Raw genomic sequence first — 19,676 nt, 5'->3', positions numbered from 1 at the left:
AAATACCTCTGCACAAATGCAGCAAAGCCTGTGGGTTCCTCCAGCATCCTCCACCCTTTGTTAACCGAGCAAGATACCCCAATGCTGCAGCACAGCTCCAAGCAGTTGGGAGTAGGGGCACTCTGCCCCTTTTCAGCTCTCCTCATATATACAACCACAGCAGTCGCCCACAAATTACTGATTTCCAGATTGCTAGTCTAAAACTGGTGCAGTATTTTTATGTCAAAACATCAGAAAAAGAATGTGCAATTCAGGGTTTTTCCCACACGGGTGTTTTTCTGAGAACTCATTTCCTTACGCAGTAAGTACAGCTCTTCCCCAAGAGAAACAAAGGCAAATCAGACGGCAGGCAAGGGCTCTCGCAGGGGACGCTGCTCCTGACGAGCAGTTAGTCTGGTGGGCAGGTACTGCCAGGCTGTTACTGCTACAATGACAGACTTCGCACAGCTCAGCCACGTCCCCCGCAGCCCTGGAGCAAGGACAAAAAACCCCAAAAAATAAAAGTCCTTTCAGCATTCCCTCCTCCTGAGGAGTATTTGGCCAGAAAAGCTTTTACAACCCTATAACAAGACATGGAGGCACAAGGATTCAGGCACATCAACAATCTGGACTCTGAAACTTGGAAAGCGAGACGAAAGCAAACTCACAAAATCCAGTTGCGTTGCTTGCCCCCAGGAACAACTATTTGCTCTGCAGCATGCACCGCTCCGATAAAGGCTCAAAGAAGGACAAAAGCTGCCAGGAGCACGTGTCCCATGTGCCATCCAGCCTCTACGATTTCTCTGCCCACAGCCCTGAGAGGTCCTGCAGGAAAAGCTGGCGGAAAAGCGGCACCACAGAGGACACAAATAAGGACAAAGAGCCTTCTTAAAGCATCGGAAATCTGATTCTCCAGCTGGGTCAAAAGGACCAAGGGAAGCATAATAGACATCAGTACCTGAGCGAAAGGGAGGTTCTGTAAATACAGCGAGAACATCAGGGAACTAAATCAGAGCCAGCCGCTCAGAGCTGGAAGGTTAATGGAAAGGAGTCTTTAGCAGGGACATGCCATTAATGGATACACGGGTTTGATTCTAACAAGATTTCTATGGCTCACTGCCTAATGCAGTTTATATAAGAAATACTGCAAGTGTTCTGCTTTTACTACTCTTTAAATAATAAAAAGCAAAGGCAGCACAAGAAGTAACAAAAGATGGGATTCTGCTGCCAGTCAACCATGGTTTCCAAGTCAAGCATCTCCTCATCACTTAGTGACTCTGTGAAAAGCCACAGGCTCAAGAGCTTTCTGATACACTCAAGGTCTCCAGAGGAATGTATCAGAGAACTGCACGCATGAAAACAGAGGAAAGGTTCGAAGAAAAGTGGCTTTTCTGGCCAAGGTGCAAATACTTGGAGGAACTGACACAAACAGGGGTGCTGCTGCTGGGTTGTTACCAAGCAGCGATGGATTACGAGATCTCAGACTTTGGGAAGGTCCCATCCGCATGTTCTCAGCCACAACGCTCTGCAAAGCTGCATCGCTGCTGGGAGCAACACTCAGTAGAAAATCCAAGTGCTTTAGCCCAACCTAAAAGCAGCGGGCAGGTGATGGCTGTTCTGCCAAGCAAAGTGCATGTGGCTTTCATCTCTTGATCGTGGACAATCAGCAGAAAATGGCCACATGGTTAGACAAACATAATAAATGGAATAGAGGAACAGCCTCTGAATACAAGTTGGGCTAGTAATAATATATAAAGGGGAAAACGTAACTGAAGGCCAAGAATTCTTCGCCCAGCATTAGTTCATGTAGACAAGAATCTGAGAAATTTGCAGTAACTACAGAAATGCCTCAGGCAGGAACATCCTAGAGGACGCTGGTGTTCCAAATGCAAGGAAGAGGCAGCCAGCTCACACGTGGTATTGCCTGCGTAGTCCAAGGCACACCCTGCCATCTCTTCTCAGAACCCGCACCACTACGGTATTTGGAAGAAAAAGACAATAAATCAGGCTTTTAAAGCAAATTCCATTTATTCCACTTTTATCTTGTGTTGCTAACAAATCTTCATCCAAGCCTAAGAAAAATATCAGGTAGAAAATATCTCCCCTTTCCTCCCACCCTCCCCACCACACGCACACTTTTTGTTTCTTAAATAAAAGAATCAAAATTTCAAGCATGAGAGACTTTTCTTTCAATACATTTCTGTAATAAAACTAATTCTGCTGTAGATATAAAATGCATCAGCCAAGACCAGAGGATCTGCTATAGTACTCCAAGGCAATTAGTACCCAGAATGATCAATCAGTTTGTCTGCAAACATAATAAGAAAATACTTAGCACTTATCCTGCACTTTTTATCCATGAATCTCAAAGTGTTTTACAAAAGCTGAAAATATGTTTTTGGCCTCATTTACAGAGAAGAAAACACCAGCTGGAACAGGAAGAGATTTGCCCCCAGTCACAGAACAATTTAATAGCAGAGCTAAGAACAGATCTCTGGTCTCTCAGGCCCAAGCCCAACAATTTGTGCCACACTCTGCTTCACACAGGACTGCAAAAAGCAAAATCTCTGACTGCAGAAATGCTACATGGTTTATATTTTTGCCACCAAAGAATCTAAATCAAGATCTGACAGCTAATTTAGTAAGGACTGACCTCCCAGGCTGTGATGCCAAGGAGTAAACCCAGTCTTGGATGGAGCTGCTGAGAGCTTTGGAAAAGAAAAACCATCTCATACTGGAAGTGTGAACAAATGTGAGAGCAGTGCAGAAGGAGGTAAATCCATGATCTACAATGTGCAAATGATTCTCCACTTGGAGGTTTAACTGAATGTTTGAGGAACGGATCACAGGATAAAAACCTAAAACCTTGACAAATAGTGTTATTAGACGGAGAAGAACCTGGAGCTAAAGCACGCATTGCCTGACACTCCTCTATTAGCAGTCGTCTGACCTGAAGTCACTTCTGACAGAGCTGAGAAACTAACAGTGCAAACACCAGGAAAGGAGCAGTGAAATACGCCTTACCCTGGAAATATGTTTAGCAAGGCCAGGAGAGGAGAGATGAGACAGAGAGTAAACGCGGATGCAAGGACCCCAGGGCACCCTCCATTATGCTACAAGCAGGTACCACCAACCCCCACAGTTATTTTCCTATGCATTACCATGCAAAATGAATGCATGGCTTCAATACTGCTCTTCACAGGCATGTGGCCACAACACATCACCCAGAGCTCATTTTGGTCCAACATGACACCCACAGGGTCCTATAAAGCAGAGAGTCTCCCATGTGTAAGCACCAATTTTCTAATGCCCCTCTGTACCTCCCATGGGAAAGGGATGACAGCAGGTTCCAGCTTCCAATGGAGCAGGCCATGACGCTGGGATGGCCACACCACCTGGTGGCACAGCCCTAAACCAGCCTGCGTGCAGAAAAACCCAAAATGTGGCCTACAGCCAAAAACTCCACGTTTTAAGAGAGAAGGGCCAGCATCCTCATCAGTCCACAGTGGCACGTAATATCATACCCGATAAAATAATATCGGCAGCACAAACACCGCGGTGGTCCAGGCAGCATCGCCACACCAGCCAGCTGTGCTGATGCCCAGAACAGCAAATCTGGTTCTCACAGAGAACAGCACATCGAACAAGCAACCTAAGTCAATAAGCCCACCTCGTAACTGCAAACCTGCAGCAATGCACATTAGTTCAGGTCTCCTCACCCCTTTCCAGGGAAACCCAAATGTTATTAATACTCGAACACACAGGAGGGTGCCAGCAGCTGGGTCTCCCTTCCTCTCAGCAGCAGAACCTGCAGATGGTTGCGAGGATTCACCCCCACGCTGCAGGAAAGTCCTTCTGATGTGAGCAAGGAGCTGCTGTTGCTCCCCTCACCCTTCCCAGCCAGCCATCCTCCTTCTGTACCCACCTCCTCATGTGCTAGTGACACAGGCAGCTGCCCTGGCTGTCTGGTTTTGACACACTACTTTTCACAGATACTAAGGCACAAAGATTAAGTGACTTGCATATGAGTCAGGAACACACCTCATGTCTCTCAATTGCAGTGATTTCTCACCCCCCCCTTTTTTTTTTCCTGACCTCTTGCATATTAAAATCACACAAGTAGATTGTGTGGATGAGAAAAGGATTTCATTTCCACAGTAATACTCAAGATACAAACAGGTATTTTCAAGCCCTCCCCATGGTTTCCTATCCACTCCCTCTACAATAGGCTGTTTGTCTCAACAAGGTAGAAAAGCACCAGTGCAAAAAGGAGCAGTCCACAGATGTGTTGCAAAGCTCCATCTTTGCCATCCTAATCATAGAACAGTTTGGGTTGGAAGGGACCTCCTCATCTAGTCCAACCCCCCTGCAATGAACAAGGACATCTTCACCCAGATCAGGTTGCTCAGAGCCTTGTCCAGCCTGGCCTGGAATGTTTCCAGGGACTGGGCATCCAGCACCTCTCTGAGCAACCTGTACCAGTATTTCACCACCCTCACTGCAAAAATGTCTTCCTCATGTCTAGTCTGAACCTAGCTCTTTAAGTTTAAAACCATCACGCCTTGTCCTATCACAACAGATTCTGCTAAAAAGTCTGTCCCCATCTCTCTTATAGGCCCCTTTTAAGTGCTGAAAGACTGCAATAAGGTCTCCCCAGAGCCTTTTCTCCCCAGGCCTTGCTGAACCTCATGAGGTTCACATGGGCCCACTTCTCAAACTTGTCCAGGATGGGATCCTGTCCCTCAGGCCTGTCAGCTGCACCACTCAGCTTGGTGTCATCTGCAAACTTGCTGAGAGTGCACTCGATCCCATGGTCTGTATCAGTGCTGAAGATACTAAACAGTGCTGACCCCAACAGGGACCCCTGAGGGACACTGCTCACCACTCACTTCCATCTGGACATGGAGCCATTGACCACTCCCCTCTGGATGTGACCATCCAGCCAATTCCTCATCCACCCAACAAATACATATCTCTCCAATTTAGAGAGAAGGATGTTGTGGGGGACAGTATCTAAGGCTTTACAGAGGTCCAGACAGCTGACATCTGTAGCCCACCCTTTGCCCACTAATGTAGTTACTCTGTTATGGAAGGCCACTAGGTTGGTCAGGCAGGCCTTACCCTTGGTGAAGCCATGCTGGCTGTCCCAAATCACCTCCCTGTCCTCCACGTGCCTTAGCATAGCTGGTAGGAGGATCTGTTCCATGATCTTCCCAGACAGAGAGGTGAGCCTGACCCACAACAGGAGAGAAAAGAGACACATCTCTGGGAAACCAGGAAAGGAGTTTCAGTTATACTTTGTTCATCAACAGGAGTAGGGAACGACAGCAGCACTTAATGCAGCAGGACCTCCACAGTACAAACAGGGTCAGAAGAAACATTCACAGTCCTAACTTGACCAGATCAGCTTTCCACAGCTGAGGGGCCTCTGAGATGCTGGCTGGTAGGAGCTCCCAGGTCAGGTTTCTTGACATGAGTGATGGTTTGGTTTCCTAGAAGGTGCAAGTGTCTGGCTTTGGTGCGTCTGGAGCAGAGGCCCAGACTCAAGGACAGTGGCCGCCCCAGCTACGTGTCACACTACGTGCAGCTGTGCCTCATGTGGAAGTTAACCACGTACTCTGCGTTAGTGCGCTGCACCGAGATGGCAAAGGGCTCGAAGGGGTGGAAGGTGAATGCAACCAGGCGTCGTACTGTGTGATTGATGGGTCGCCCCAGGAGTCCCGCCTGGATCTCAAACTTCAGGAGGCCAGAATCACGAGCGTAAAATCTGAAACGAAAAGAAAGTCAATTATGGCTGTTCCTGACTATTGACTTTGCCATCTGGGCACTTCACACACAGAGACAAGTGCTTTGCTCAATCCCTGGCACTCTGTCAGGGGCAGGAGGTCCTCAGCTGGGTGTCTGGTTCTTGGCTACGCAGGAAAATCCCTCCCAAGGCAGCTCATTTTCCACTGTCTAGAAAAGATTCACTTCATTTTAGTATCATCAGTGAGAGAACTCTGCCTGTCATTTTGGTGGATGTAGCTGACTTCACAATAAGGATAAAGTTCTGTGCAGACCCCACTTGTGCTGACTCTCCATCCTCTCTTACTGCGAGCTGCTCCCATTGATCCCTAAGGCAGATGTACCTACAGAACTGAGCTCACTTCCCTTAGCAACAGTCTCACTCTGGGTGCAAGGCCACCCCTGTCCTCTCCTGCCAGGTAGGTTTTATGCTGCTGTGTTTGTGCTTCACTACATCCCTATTCAGTCAAGGAAGGTGAACAGCTGGATCCAGTTCTGCACAAGGGCATCAAGTTGTACTTCACAGTTCAAGCAAGGCTTTCCATTAGAAAAAGCACTAACAAGATAGGCTGGGCGGGAAGGACCTGCTGGATAACATTCAACACCGCAAGAGCAGAGGTCAAGGAAAGCTTCATGTCCTGCTGTCACCCACAAGCCTGCCTGTGGGTCAAGCTCATTAGTGTCTCCAAACAGGTGAGCTCTGGAACACACACAGCTTCAGCACAACCCAAACACCGCCGAGGGGATGAGGCAAACTGCTGAAGAGATAGGCGAGTCTAGAAAACTCTTTGCTTCTGTAACCTTCTCTGTGTACTCTGTGTAACCGACACAAGCCCAGGTAACACCACTACCCTGTGCTGCTGCAGGAACAGGGGACTGTGCAATGACACCACGTTTCCCCATGGCTTCGGTGGAGGTTTTGGGATATGGTACCTTCAGGAAGCAGCTGGCCTCTAACTCAAGTCCTCGCTCTGCAGTTGTCTCAGCTCCTTAGACCATTCTGTCTGTTCTTTCTACTTTTGGGCACAGAATTGCCATTTTGTCTCCCAGTTGTTTCCTTGTACACCATCATTTAGTACATGTGGGTATTTTGCATTTTCCTCTGGTTTTAACTCAGAGAATGCTTTTAATATCAGAGCCCATTTCCCCCCTGCCAGCAATACGATGCACTCAGCTCTCAGCCTGGAAGAATGGGTGATGACAGACACAGGGAATGCTGTTTCAGGAGCAGACATACTCCACATTTTAACAACACAGCCTATTGAGAATCTCATGTTCTTCCTGGAGGGCCACTCTCCTCTCCCGTCCTCTGAATCAAAGTGCCAGCCAGCCCTGCCTGAAAATTGCACACAAGAATCCAGCAAGAGAGTCACTATCTTGGTATTTGGCTTTTCAAAAAGCCCTTTCCCTCCTACACAAGGCTGGGTATGCAGAGGGTCATTCTTTAAATAAAGCACAGTCCCCCATCTGCTCCTCGCCCTTTCCAATTCACAATAATTTACTACTCAGATGAAGCTCCCTGTAATCTCAAAGATGTGCTCAGTTTGGTATTTTTAAATCTATTTTTAAAAGTGCTCTGCAATCAGAGGCCATTTCCATGGGCTCTCACTCTGCAGATAAATTAGGCACTGCAATACAAAATTGTATGTCAACAGAAACAGCAAGACCAGTCTTTTCAAACTGTATGAAAATGGAAGATTTATCTGCAGACCCATTTTTTGGTTAAATGGCTCCTTATTAACCATCTGGATAGATTTTAGAGACCCCCTACTATAGGTAAGGCTGTGTTAGCGCCTCTTCCTCACAAGTGCCATCATTTCACCCAGTGAGTGCCTCTTCAAGCCTCCTGAAAAGATACTGGAAGATGGCAGTGATGAGGAACCTAAAATCCTTCCCTCCTGAGAGCAAACAACTGCTGGACTCTCAAGCAGCCAGAGAGTTGAACCCTCTGGGATGCAGAAAGGCACTAAGGGTTAAAAGGACACAGCGCACAAAGCCACGCTGGACCCATGTGCAGAAGGTACAGAGTCGTCCGTATCTCATACATGGTGCCATGAAACTGCACAGATTATAACACCTTTTGTTGCTGAGGGGTTTTGCACTCCAGCCAATTATAGGATGTATATTACACATCCTGTGGCCCCTCATTTCCAAGCCCTCTAACCACAACAGGCAGCAGCATTATTTTATTAATCCCTTTGTTTTGCATGTGAGAAAAACAGCAGCACTACTGCAGCCACTGAATGGTTAAGGTTAGTGCCTCATCTTCTGCTTACTCTCCAAAAAAACAGGAGCCCCACTGCTCTGAGACCCTATTCATGTCCTAATTGACTCTACACAGCTTTAAGCTTTAAAAGCTCTGGCTCTGAAATGCTGGTTTGCTCAGGGGAGGGAGGGAAGGTGGCACTTTGCTTTGTTTACTACAAAGAGGTAACTGCAGCAAATGACTGCGGTTTTGCTCCCTTTTGTCTGCGGGAGCCACTGGCAGGTTGGTGCTGGCAGACAACTGCCGCCCTGCAAGTTTTCCCAACGTCAAGCATGACAAGGGGGAAAGGGCAGGCTTTTCTCTGCAGATAACATGGGAGCTGGAGATCAAACCAAATCATACAGGCAGAAAAACCAATTAAATATACGTAATTTGGGAATTGAGAGCAGAGGTTCCCTGACACCCGAGTCAGGGCCAGGGGAGACAGGAAACCATTTTTTGAGAATGCATTGATGAAAATAAAGTTGGGAAACTGGCCAGAATGGTCTCTCTAGGCTGCCTGAGTCCCCAGGATGTGTGCAGTTACTAAACAAAGCACTTAGGCATTGAAGGATCTCTGTTTTCAGAGCACTAGTTTGACTTTGCAGTACTGTAAATGGAAAGATTATTCTGTTTGGGGATCTCAGCCTCTTTGAGCCTTTCAGACCAGAGATGCTGGATTTTTAAACACTAGTACCTGCAGCCATGGATGCAGCCAACAAAAAGAAATAACCAGTCCTGGTGTTTCTGCAATAAGTATGGCAAATCTCATTATTCCCAAACTTGGGCTTATTCTTTCTGCCAGCATTGAAGACTCAGGCAGGAGAGGCACAGAACAGCCCTTACACCTGGTTAAAACTCCTACTACAGAAGCAAATTTCCTACAGACCAAAGAAAGAACAGGGGTATGAAGAGTACAGCTCCCAGGGTAAGAACTGTAAACAAGGAGTCTGAAAATAGCTAAATCAATACCAGAATAACACCTAACCCAGCTGCTATTTTATTCACAGGACAAACCAGATCATCCTTGCCAGCTAAGCCCACGTGCTCAGAAGGGATCTTTCCAGCAGAGCAAAACAGGCGCCCAGAACCACATCACTCTGAGGCCAGAACATAAAGGCAAGACTGCAAGAAGAGGAGGAGGAACAAGAGCATTCATACGGAAAAAGCTCTGACTTTCCTCAGGGCAGTTCAGCAAGAAGACCTAAAGAGCTGTGAAGGGCCCTCCCACACACACAAAAGCAAGGAGAGAGGCCAAGCTTTGTGGGACTGCTGAAATAAACCCACTGGTGAAAGGATGCCATAAGAAAAAGGCCTTAATCTACTCCCTTTTCTGCACATGATGCCACATAGCAGGTTTAGAGTTACTCTCACACTGTTTTCCTCACTACAGCTTCTTGTCCTGTTCCATACCTTATCGGGTGATCTCCGCAGGTCTTGGGCCGCTCCATGACAGACACCCACTTGTCATCATAGCTGAAAAGGGAGAGGTCGAGGTAGGGGCTGCCACTGTACGACTGGGCGCTGATGGGGAGCTGGCCCAGCAGCCTCCGCACGGCCTCCGTATGCCCTCCGTACTTGGCATTCACAATAGTGTCTTTGAACCTGCAGCGAACCAAAACCAGGTTTTACTCACAAAGGCCACAGGTGAACAGCACATCCTAAACAAATTAAGGAGGAGAACTGATAGGGAAAGAAAAGTAGCAGCAGCATAAGAACTAAAACAGCTCATTTCCAAAAATGTATCACAGTGATTCAAGCATCAACCAGTTCTGGTGACCTTTTTATCGTCCCTCATCATTACTGTTTCTGCTCCGAGAGTGCAAACTGCCAGAAGGACAAGCCTGTGCCTACCCACAAGGTCTGGCCCCAGCTGCTCTGCAGCACAGGAAATGAACAGGATCAGAAACAGGGAGAGATGGATTAGCAGCTTATCAGTCAATCCAAGCTTTACTATGAAGCCTGGAAACAGCATAAGCAAAAGCCAGAGGTTTTCACAGTAACAGTTGAGCCCTTACTGTTGACTTGAGAATCCCCCTCTCTCCAGGCACTATGTTTGAAATGCATAAAGGGAGAAACTTTAGATGAGGAAGAACCTTGACAAGAAGCCTAATGCTCTTCAGAAGCTACAGTAAGCTAAAAGTTCTTCCTGGTAGAGAGATTAACACGGGTTGGATTTCTCTTTCCAGGTAAAATTTGAGCTTTCCATGTGCAAGAACACTCAGATCAGCTGCACGGACGTCATACATCAAGAAAGGTAAAACATCTCCATTTGACCTGAAACACTCAGCCAAAAGCAGCTCGCTGTGGATTATTCTCTATTATACTTTGCTATGTAAGTTAAACACTCCTGTTACAGGCCCTTGTAGGCAAGAGAATGAAAATATCCTCTCTCCTTGAACACAAGGCAGGAGTTGTTCTTTGGGTGTCTGCAGTGAGCTCTCTCAGTCTCTCTCCCACTAAGCATTATGGATTTCCTGACAGGCAGCTCTTTCTAGACACCATCAACTTCCCCTTGCTTATGTGACGTCAACCTAAAAATCAACAGAAGCTTCATGCCCAGAAGTGATTGCCAAGTACTCTGGATGATGTGACACAAGTCACTGGAAGAACAAAACACCCTGAGTCACATAAAAAGATATTCCAAGAGAAATAACACATTCTGCCTCATTAAAACTGCATTTGACTGTTAAAGCACATTCTAGAAACCCAGGTTATTTTCCTGTTTTGCTCAGCTTTCACAATTGGTCTAGGCAGATAAGTTTTCTTTCTCCTAGCACAGTCTGACAAGAACCACTGATGTTGGAGAAAAGGGTATAGAACCCAGTTTGATGCACGTTAAATTCAGAGAAAGCCACTTGGCAAAGTACATCCAAGTAGAGGACACCAGCATCTTGAAAAATCTTATCTTCAGGGGCCTAAGCTACTGGGCAGTAACACATTAATAGCCTCCAGAAGAGTTACTGCTCAAGGAGAGCCCTCAAAATTCCTTTTCCTTCTTCTAAGCACTGAATTGCCACTGCTTTGTTCCTTCCTGTAACAAGAGAGATGCTGTAGAATATAAAATCAGATGCGTGAGGCTGCAAGATTAACATGTACAAGCCAGACCCCTGCATCACCCAGCAACTAAAAGAACTGGTTTTCTCAGGGTTGCCGTCATTACTTGATACTGGCCTTTAGCTGATGGGGGTGAGCGTGTGGGTATACGGTACAAAACATGCTCCCAATGGCTCACCGGCGCTGGATCTGCCTGGCAAAGTTGTTGCTGGAAGCCGAGCAGGGGAACTGGACTGCCTCACTGTGCAGGGTGGCATTCCTGAAGAGGTCACAGAAGTTCTCAAACAGCTCCAGCAGCTCATCGGACGTATTCTCAAACACGGCGATAACCTCTGTGGTCACCATGTTGTACACGACGAAGAATGAAGGCTGGGGAGAGAGGCAGAGGCATGAGTTACCCAGCAGAGCAGAGGTGGGGAAGCTGCCCCTTCCTTCTCCCCACATAACACCACAGACTCCATCCAAATTTCTCTGCAGCACAGGAGAATCCCACATCCTCACACTAATCCATTGTGCTATTCAAATGCCTCAACAGGTACCCAATTATCCAGCTCTTAACTGTGATTATTTACGAGGAAAACTTAATGGGCTTCCAATTTTTCAGCCCAAATTGGATGTCAACATTTCTGTTTTCTCTTCCTCTCTACACTCCACCAAATCCAAAATGCTTTCTAAAGTGCCAAATTTAATTTTCATTCCTGCTGACAAAATGATTTTAAATCCAGTACTAGCTGGCCAAAAGTCATTTTTTTTCCTTTGCACATAGACATGATTTTCTTCCCTTTCTTAATATTTCAGTCACACAGAGATGAGCCTTTTTTGTGTACTCTGTGCTACACCACCACCCACAAAAAGTTTTGCCCTCCAGGGACCCTGCCAGCACAGAAACGAGAATCTGAAAGCCATTAATGACTTCTTTTTAAATCCAACATTCTTGTGCAAGAAGGCCCATGATCCATGCTGTGGATTGGCAATGGCAGCATTTCATGGCATGACCGAGCAAGAAATTGGGGAAAAAGGTGACACTCTGTCAGTGCAGCTACAAAAGCAGACAACGTTCCCACCCCATAGGGGAAAAAGTGGATTTCATCCTCAGTCAAAAGCAGTTTTTGTTAGAGCTGCGAGCGTTAACACCCCAGCACCCCAAAGTTAGAACCTGCCTCTGCTTCAAAGGCAACTAACTCCCCTGGTATATGCACTTATCTGGTTAAATCTTTTGTCAAAAAGAGGCAATTTCTAAATGCTTCACCTCACGCTTCCAAACAATGCTCAGGGATGACGGCAGGCACTCTGCCCATCCCACCCACCTGCAAATATCACAAGGTTTGTTTGTTTTACAGCCCCCAAAATAAATTGTGATAATACAATCCAGCCCACACATGTCAAAACGATGTGTGCTAGATGAGGTTACTCACTAGATTACCGCCTAAGGGAAGGGAAGCCCTTCTGAAAAGCAGGGTTGGAGCAGAGAGAAAATAAAAGGAGACAGCAGAACAAAAAACTATTTACATCATTGGAGATTGCAGGCAGTATCCTACAACATAAAAAAAGAGTTTCTCTACCAGGTTAACACACAGACACATCTACAGGATGCCCTTGACCAGAGAAATTGCCCTCACTGCTTTTTAGCAGCACCTGTAACACAGACAAAACACCATCACCGCACAGGTGGCAGAGTCGAGTGTCACAGAAATCATGAAGCAAAGCTGTCAAGTCCATCACCACAAGCCTAAAACAACAAATCCCAAGCTACATATACACAACACACAATTAAAAACCTTGAAAAATTAAGTGCAGACTCTGACGATCTACAAGCACAAGCATGAACAGTGACTTCCTCAACCTTCTTGGCACAGAAGCCAGGAAGAAGAGAGGAGCCCGAAACTGTATGAAACCTCATGTTCCTCCCTGACAGCCAAAAGAAAAATCAGAGCTTTAGTTATTTTGTGAGCCAAGATTTCTTCAGGAAGCCTTAACACCGCGACTGTTCCATATCTGGAATTATCTCCTGAAAAAACTGAGAAATAAGATGTTTTTCCTCCAGCAGAAAACACATAGCCTGAGGAACACCACAAACAAACCACAACCTGCATCTTAAAGTAACCCTCGGGTGAAGAGAGTCAAGAGGATGCTGCAGCAAACCAGGCACAAAAGCCTTGGTAACCGCAGCAGAGAGTGGAGCCGAGCGTACCACAAACATTCACATCAGGGTCAGGAGCACCGTTCCAGATACCAGCGAGGAGCAGAACCCATTGTGCAGGTGACTTCCACAAAGCTTTACATAGAGACAGCTGCTCATTTTTACATAAATGGGTAAAATTGATGAGATTAAGCTTCACCTATTCCCTCCAAAAGCAACTCCCTCAACCACCACATATGAGGAAAATAAAACAAACCAGTTATCTTCTATAAGAATTAGACTAAGACAACACACAAAGAACTACTGCCTGTTTCATCTAGGATTTAAGTCCTAGGCCTGGCAAAGATAGGAAGGAAGAAAAGGAAAGAAAAGGAGGAATGAAGAAAAACAAACATCTAGCGAACAATGAGACCTTCAAGCAGCACTGGAGATTTATCACAAAATCTTGCTAAATACTTTCAACACAACAAAACCCAAGTGGATTAAAGAAACAGGACAGGTTAAAAAAAGATCGTTCTCAGTTTCACAGAGCACAAAACCTGACCACCACTCTGACAGTGGCAAAAAGAGATGATCAACCTGTGGAATGCTGAACCATCTGGAGGGACCCAGCACTGACAGAGCTACATTTGCTCTAATTCAGCTTCTTTAGTACTGAACTGAAAGGAGAAGCAATTGGCACGTTAGGTAAAACTAAGACCTGCTACCCTGGTTTGGAGAGATCTTAAATATTATCTCTCACAAAAGCTCAAAAATGTATGTGGGAAGAATGTAAAACGTAATTCTACTGGGGAAAAATTAAGACTATTATATTTGAAAAACATGCTCGAAGGTACATGAGAAAAGGGAGACACTACCTCTGCAATATGCGTACTACATGAAATAGCAGCTAAAACAGAATTTAAAAATACAAGAGGGTATTTGGGCAGGGAAAAGGGTTGTACAGCACCTAGGAACACAGGGAACAATCTCTGGAGAAAGGGGACTCAATAACCACATCATCTATGTTTTCTCTGACTTTTAGTTGTCAAGGAAGCAATAAAATTATGAGAGCAAAAGATACATCAGTTATTCAATACCAAAGGTGTCAAATGTTCATACGAGAATGAAGTACCAGAGATCCTAAACAACTTTCACAGGCTCAGCTAAGAGACGCAGCTCACAGCACTGTACCTGCTTGAGCGCTTCCCCCAAAGCAATGAGCGGCCTGAGGCGGCAGGTAGTACCTGGGAGGGATCTGTCACCCGCAGCGTGACCACATCTTCACTAGTGTATTTGATAAACAGATGGTTCTCATCCAAAAGCTGCATCTTCCACATGCGGAGCTGCCTCAACTGATCAAAGTACTGGAAGAACCTTCTTTTTGCTATAGCACTCCCATCCTGCTCAGCCCTTCTCCACAAGTACACCAGCAGCCTGTGCTTCAAAGAGTTTATGAAGGGCTCTTTGTAGGGGTTGGCCATCCCCGTCTGAGTGTCCCGCTGCACCTCGGGATACACTGCAGATAGAGTCAGGAGATCGTCCTCGTAGCAGAAGCGGCCGATAGTCCGTACATCAATGAACGTACCCTCTGGTGTTACTTGAAAGACATGAATAGTCTGTTGCTGCACAGAGAGAATGGCCAAGATGTTCTTATAGAGGTACAGCCCCTGGTTGTGAGACAGGATGACTTTATCACATTTGAAAGTCCGCGTGTCGCACAGCCTGCCCGTGTGGAGGTCTATGATGTGCAAGGAATAATCCTCCAAGGGGGAGCGGGGATTGGGGGTGACCGACTCGCTGTTGCGGTAAACCTCAAAGAAGGGGGGATGAGGCTCCTCGGGCAGGTATGCGGCAGAGCCAACGATCACGTAGCGACAGTCATCGGTGAACAAGCTGCACTCACGGTTCAAGTGCTCCCCATTGGAGGCCACGTTGGTGATATGGAGCAGGACAAAGAAGCGCTCAAAGAGCCGCCCCCGGATGTTGACAGATCTTTGGTCATTGCCATTGGCCAGGATCTCTCCCTCGTAGCCTTGCAGGAGATCTTCCGCTGCCTGGCAGCCCTGATACTCATAGATCTCCAGAGAGGTCTGGTCAGAGGAGAAGGCGATGAAGTAGCGGCCATCAGGGGAGAACTTGCGCAAGAAGCAAGGTGGCTTCTCCACATTGACCACGGTGAAGTTGGGGAAGACGTTCTGGTGGAAGACACGGACTTGGTGCCAATGGGTGCCAGCTTTGCCCGAGCTGATCCGGCGGCGCTCCAGGCGGTGGATGACATTCTGGTTCTGGATGCGGCGGGGCCTGATGGTGGGAGCGTCATGGTCCATGGCCAGAGCTCTACTTCATCTTCATCCTGCCAGGGAGAGAGCATACGTGTGCCCTGGGACCACACGGAGATGTGGCAGAATTCATAGTACCGAGAGACCTGCCTATATGGATTGGGTGGGGGAAAGCCCCATAGCACCCAGGGGGTGTCTGAAAGCTATAGATGCACCTATGGCAGGGGGAAAAGAAGACACAGGAGGAAAAGAAGAGCCTTGGAGAGAGAGCTCAGTGTGAGGTGCCAGGAAAAGGAGGGAAAACCCCAGTGCGCTGAGGGGATCTGCAAGGTGTCTGCTGAAGAGAGCGATGGGGAGCAACTGGAGGGGATGAGGGAGCCAGGGAGGGCGACACGCACAGGTGCGCATCAAGGGGACCCGAGACCCCGGGGTGGGCTCCGGGAATAACCCGTAGACCCGCTCGCTGACAAACAGGCACATGGGGGCAGTTTGGAAAGAACCGGACCTGGGAACCGGGGCACTACAAGGGCCACCAGGAGGAAAGGGACGGCCTACAGGCCTGCCGAGGGGGGCCGCAGGAAGCCCCGGGTATCCGAGGGTTGTGGAAGGACTCTGGGCTCCAGGGGAAGCTCCGGGCCCGCCTGTCATGGGCGCGGGGGCCGCAGCTGCTTTCCCGCCCGCCTGGGATGTGGGGGGACACAGGAACCGGGGGCCACGGCAGCCGAACAAAGGCCTGAGGGAGCCGCGCGGCTGGTCCGGGTGCGGGGCGGGACAGAGGCCGCGGCCGGGCTCACCGCTCGGTCCCAGCGCCAGGTCCCGCCGCCGCCGCCGCTCACTTTATGGCCGCTGCCATCTTTCCGCCACCGCAGGACGCGCCGCTACGGCGGGAAGGAGTCACCCCCCCACTTCCGCTTCCGGACAGAGATGCCGGGGGGGGGGGGGGGGGGGGAGGAGAGGGGTGAAGCCGGGCTAGACTGTCAACAGACCAGAGGTGCCCGCTCCCCCTAGCGAGTGGAGGGAGCGCTGCGGGGTGTGCCCGGGTACCCCCTGCACCTCCCGAAACCTGCACTTACCCTAGCACCCATCCTGCACCCGCTCTGCACCATCCTTCACCCCCTGAAACCCTGCACCCATCCTGCACCATCCTTCACCCCCTGAAACCCTGCACCCACTCTGCACTCATCCTGCACCCCCAGCACCCATCCTTCACCTTCCTCCTTGAACCTTTACACCCCCTTCACCATCCCGCAGCCCACCCCAGAAAGCCTGCACCCCATACAACCACCCTCAAACCCCTTGCACCATTCTGCACCCCCATCGCTGCACCTCAAGCACCCCCTGAGCATCCCCCATGCCTTCAGCATCCCCGAGCACCCCCTGCACCCCAAGACCCTGCACAGGGACACGCCAGGGGACATCCTACCTGCTGCCAGACAGTGTGTTGGGGTGCACCCCAACACCTCAACCCTGGCCCTGGCAGCAGAGATTGGGGTCATCCCCCGGCCACCCCTTTGGGCTTTCCAAGGGGCTTGAAAGCTTTTTGCTCGCCTGGGCTTTTAGGTGTTTCCCTCCTCCCATCCGGTGCATCAGTGGCCGAGGCGGGAGGGCAGCTCCAAGGGGCTCTTGTCCTTCAAAGGGAAGAATGGGGAATGTCAGGGGGCCCTTGAGATCCACTTGCCGCCTCTCGCCAAGGCGCTGGCAGCCACTCCACCGGTGGGAGTTGGAGCTGGGAGCAGGAGCCATGGGGCAGGATGCTCAAACCGGGGTGCTGGAGAGCCCACTGGGGCACACCCCCTTCCCACAGGGTGGTGACACCGCAGGGATCCTGCAGCGGTACCCAAGACGGAGGGAGGATGCTCCCGCTGCACCAAAGCTCTTGCCATTGAATTTCCCGTGAACCTTCCATCTCTTTTGGGGGATACTTTGGGGATACTTTGGGGTCCCAGCAGCAGGGGCTCCCCACTGTCCCAGTGATGGAACCTGGGTGGCTCCAGCTGCCTTCCCACAGGACTATGCCTCCTGGCACTCTTGTGCAGCGGGCAGGGGACACTGGGGGACCAGGGGACCCTCAGGGGGACTCTGCTGAACCCCACATGCCCACCCTGTTCCCATCTCCCAGCAGTTTCATGCCCAGTGGCCACATCCCTTGTTCTTTCCCACTTTCTCCATTTGAAGAAAGCGCGATGACAAGACTAAAATAAATGGCCCCAGTGTCTCTCTTTGTCTCTCTGCCTCCCGCTAATTAATTGAGATCCACCTTAATAGGATCAAACTAAATACCGAAGAGCATCCAACCACACGGCAGCTGGCAGAAAAACAACCGCCCAGCACACACACACCGAAAGACAGCTCACTGGACAAAAGAGCCATTAATATGGTAGCAATTAGTGCTTCCGGAGCTAATAACTTCATCACCACAATCTTCCCACGGCTGCAGCCCCCCACTGCTGAGGAGGGGGTTGAGGGACCCTCACTGGAGCAGTTTCATCCATCGGCAGGATCTGCATCACATGCAATAAATCTCATTGCAGGCATAAGGCTGGGGGCAAAGTTAGTTCCAGCTTAATTTGGCGGGAGATGGGGGGATTCTGGGGCTGGAACCTGCCCCCGCAAAGGGATGCTGGAGGCTCAGAGCTCCTGAGATGTTTCATCTGCTGTGATTTCCCACCTCCTGCAACATTTCACGCTGCCCCTCAGGGGTCCAGCACTCGTGGGGATGGAGGACATGTGGCTGTCACCATCCTCATCTGCTGGGGGACAGTGGGGATGGGGGGTGTCCATCTGCGTGTCCCCAGCACAGGATGAAACGCTAAACCACAGCCCAGATCCCAGAGCTCTGGAACGGAGCTTACTGGAGGCTGACATGGGGGTTGGGGACTGGTACATGGGTTACTGGGGGCTGGTATGGATGTTACTGGGATAGGTATGGATGTTACTGGGGGCTGGTTCAGAGGGTTGCTGGGCTGCAGCCTTGCAGAGCAGCTGCAGGTCCAAGGTTTTGCATCTCGTTGGGCTGGTTTTGTTGGCAGAAGTGGTATATACTGAGGAGCCTTGCTGTCCCCAGGTCAGAGCTGGGCAGCTGGGGAGGTCAGACGTGTCTCTTGCCCAATTCATCCCTTGTCCAGCCCTCAGCTCCCTGCTCCAGCTGCTCTCCTCCGCAAATCCCCCTGTCCCACCCCAAACGGCCTCTAGCATGTCCTTTCCTACAGGAATGAATGATTCCTCCTGCCGGGGAACAGTCCCTTCTCCAGGCTTTAGCGGTGTGCAGAGGAGCGGGATGGTCTGTTCCTCAGCACTGGAGCAGCATCACCAGCCCCACCACTGCCCTGCCAGCACCACATCCATCTCCAGACTTTTCCTCCAGAGCTAGCAGGTGGGGTAAAAGAATAAAAATTTAAAATAAAAAAAATGTAGCCCATTTAGGCTGGTTTGGATGATTTCTCCCATTCCTGAAGCAAAGACCCTTCTGCTGTTCTTGATTTGGCTGTTTACTAATAGCCTCCCAGCTCTGGATGCTGCAGCTTCTTTCCCAGGATTAGAGGTGGTGTGTAGGGAGGACAGGGCTGCGGAGATCACAGTGGGGGCTGCTCCACATCCTGCCTCCCCACCAACCAGATACAACCCCCAGCATGAAATCGCTGCAGAGAGAAGCTGGACCATCTCTTTGCAGGGATGCTCACAGAGGAAGAAACCCCTCCATCTTCTGAGCACGGCCATCCACCGTCCACAGCCACCAAGCCTGGTCACTGTTGACATCTCCATTGTGCCAAGAACAGGAAAAATATAAGGCTTTTTTTTTTTTCCTTTTTTAAGTACAAAAAAGGGAGGGTGGAGTCTGCACAGGAGCCCAGCGTGGGGAAGAATGTTTCAGCCCTGAGCAGTGCCTCATCCTCCCCAAGCCCTGACATGTATGGCAATGAATCCAGCCTCTGTACAGGAACCAGCTGCCTCTGTGGGGTTTTTACTAGGGTGAAGCATCCTCGCAGTGGTAGTGACAAAATTCATCAGGGAAAACTCCTGTAGGTGTGTGAAAAGAGCAGAGGGAGACCTTGGATGTCTCTCATGTTTCCAAGAAAACAAGGATGTAATTCAATATTTAGTTCTTCCCCAGGCCTGGGGAGTGACTTCAGTTGTGTTTGTAGAGTTTTGGGCTCCCCTGGCCTGGGGATCCATCTACACATTTGCACATGGTTTAATAAATGGGATGAAA

At 49.2% G+C, this 19,676-nt stretch overlaps 1 protein-coding gene across 3 annotated transcripts; it reads right to left on the bottom strand.

The window, feature by feature from the left end:
• Positions 1-1,988: 1,988 nt before the first annotated feature.
• Positions 1,989-16,392, bottom strand: DET1 (DET1 partner of COP1 E3 ubiquitin ligase). 3 transcript variants are annotated; one of them, XM_065076570.1, is made up of 5 exons: positions 16,261-16,392; positions 14,432-15,540; positions 11,244-11,434; positions 9,422-9,613; positions 1,989-5,746 (listed from the first exon to the last, which is right to left on the bottom strand). In XM_065076570.1, exons 2-5 carry the CDS (start codon positions 15,512-15,514, stop codon positions 5,557-5,559), a joined length of 1,656 nt encoding a protein of 551 aa, XP_064932642.1. In that variant the 5' UTR covers positions 15,515-15,540; positions 16,261-16,392; the 3' UTR covers positions 1,989-5,556. The 3 variants fall into 3 exon arrangements, with proteins under 3 accessions (XP_064932642.1, XP_064932643.1, XP_005504174.2); XM_065076571.1 differs by having other exon boundaries at positions 16,303-16,361; XM_005504117.3 differs by lacking the exon at positions 16,261-16,392 and adding an exon at positions 15,972-16,110.
• Between the last annotated feature and the right edge of the window lie 3,284 nt (positions 16,393-19,676).

This window comes from Columba livia, chromosome 11 (assembly GCF_036013475.1).
Source record: "Columba livia isolate bColLiv1 breed racing homer chromosome 11, bColLiv1.pat.W.v2, whole genome shotgun sequence".
NCBI classification, from domain to species: Eukaryota; Metazoa; Chordata; class Aves; order Columbiformes; family Columbidae; genus Columba; species Columba livia.
Note: the sequence above shows the minus strand (reverse complement) of the source record. Positions and strands in the feature narration are given on the sequence as shown.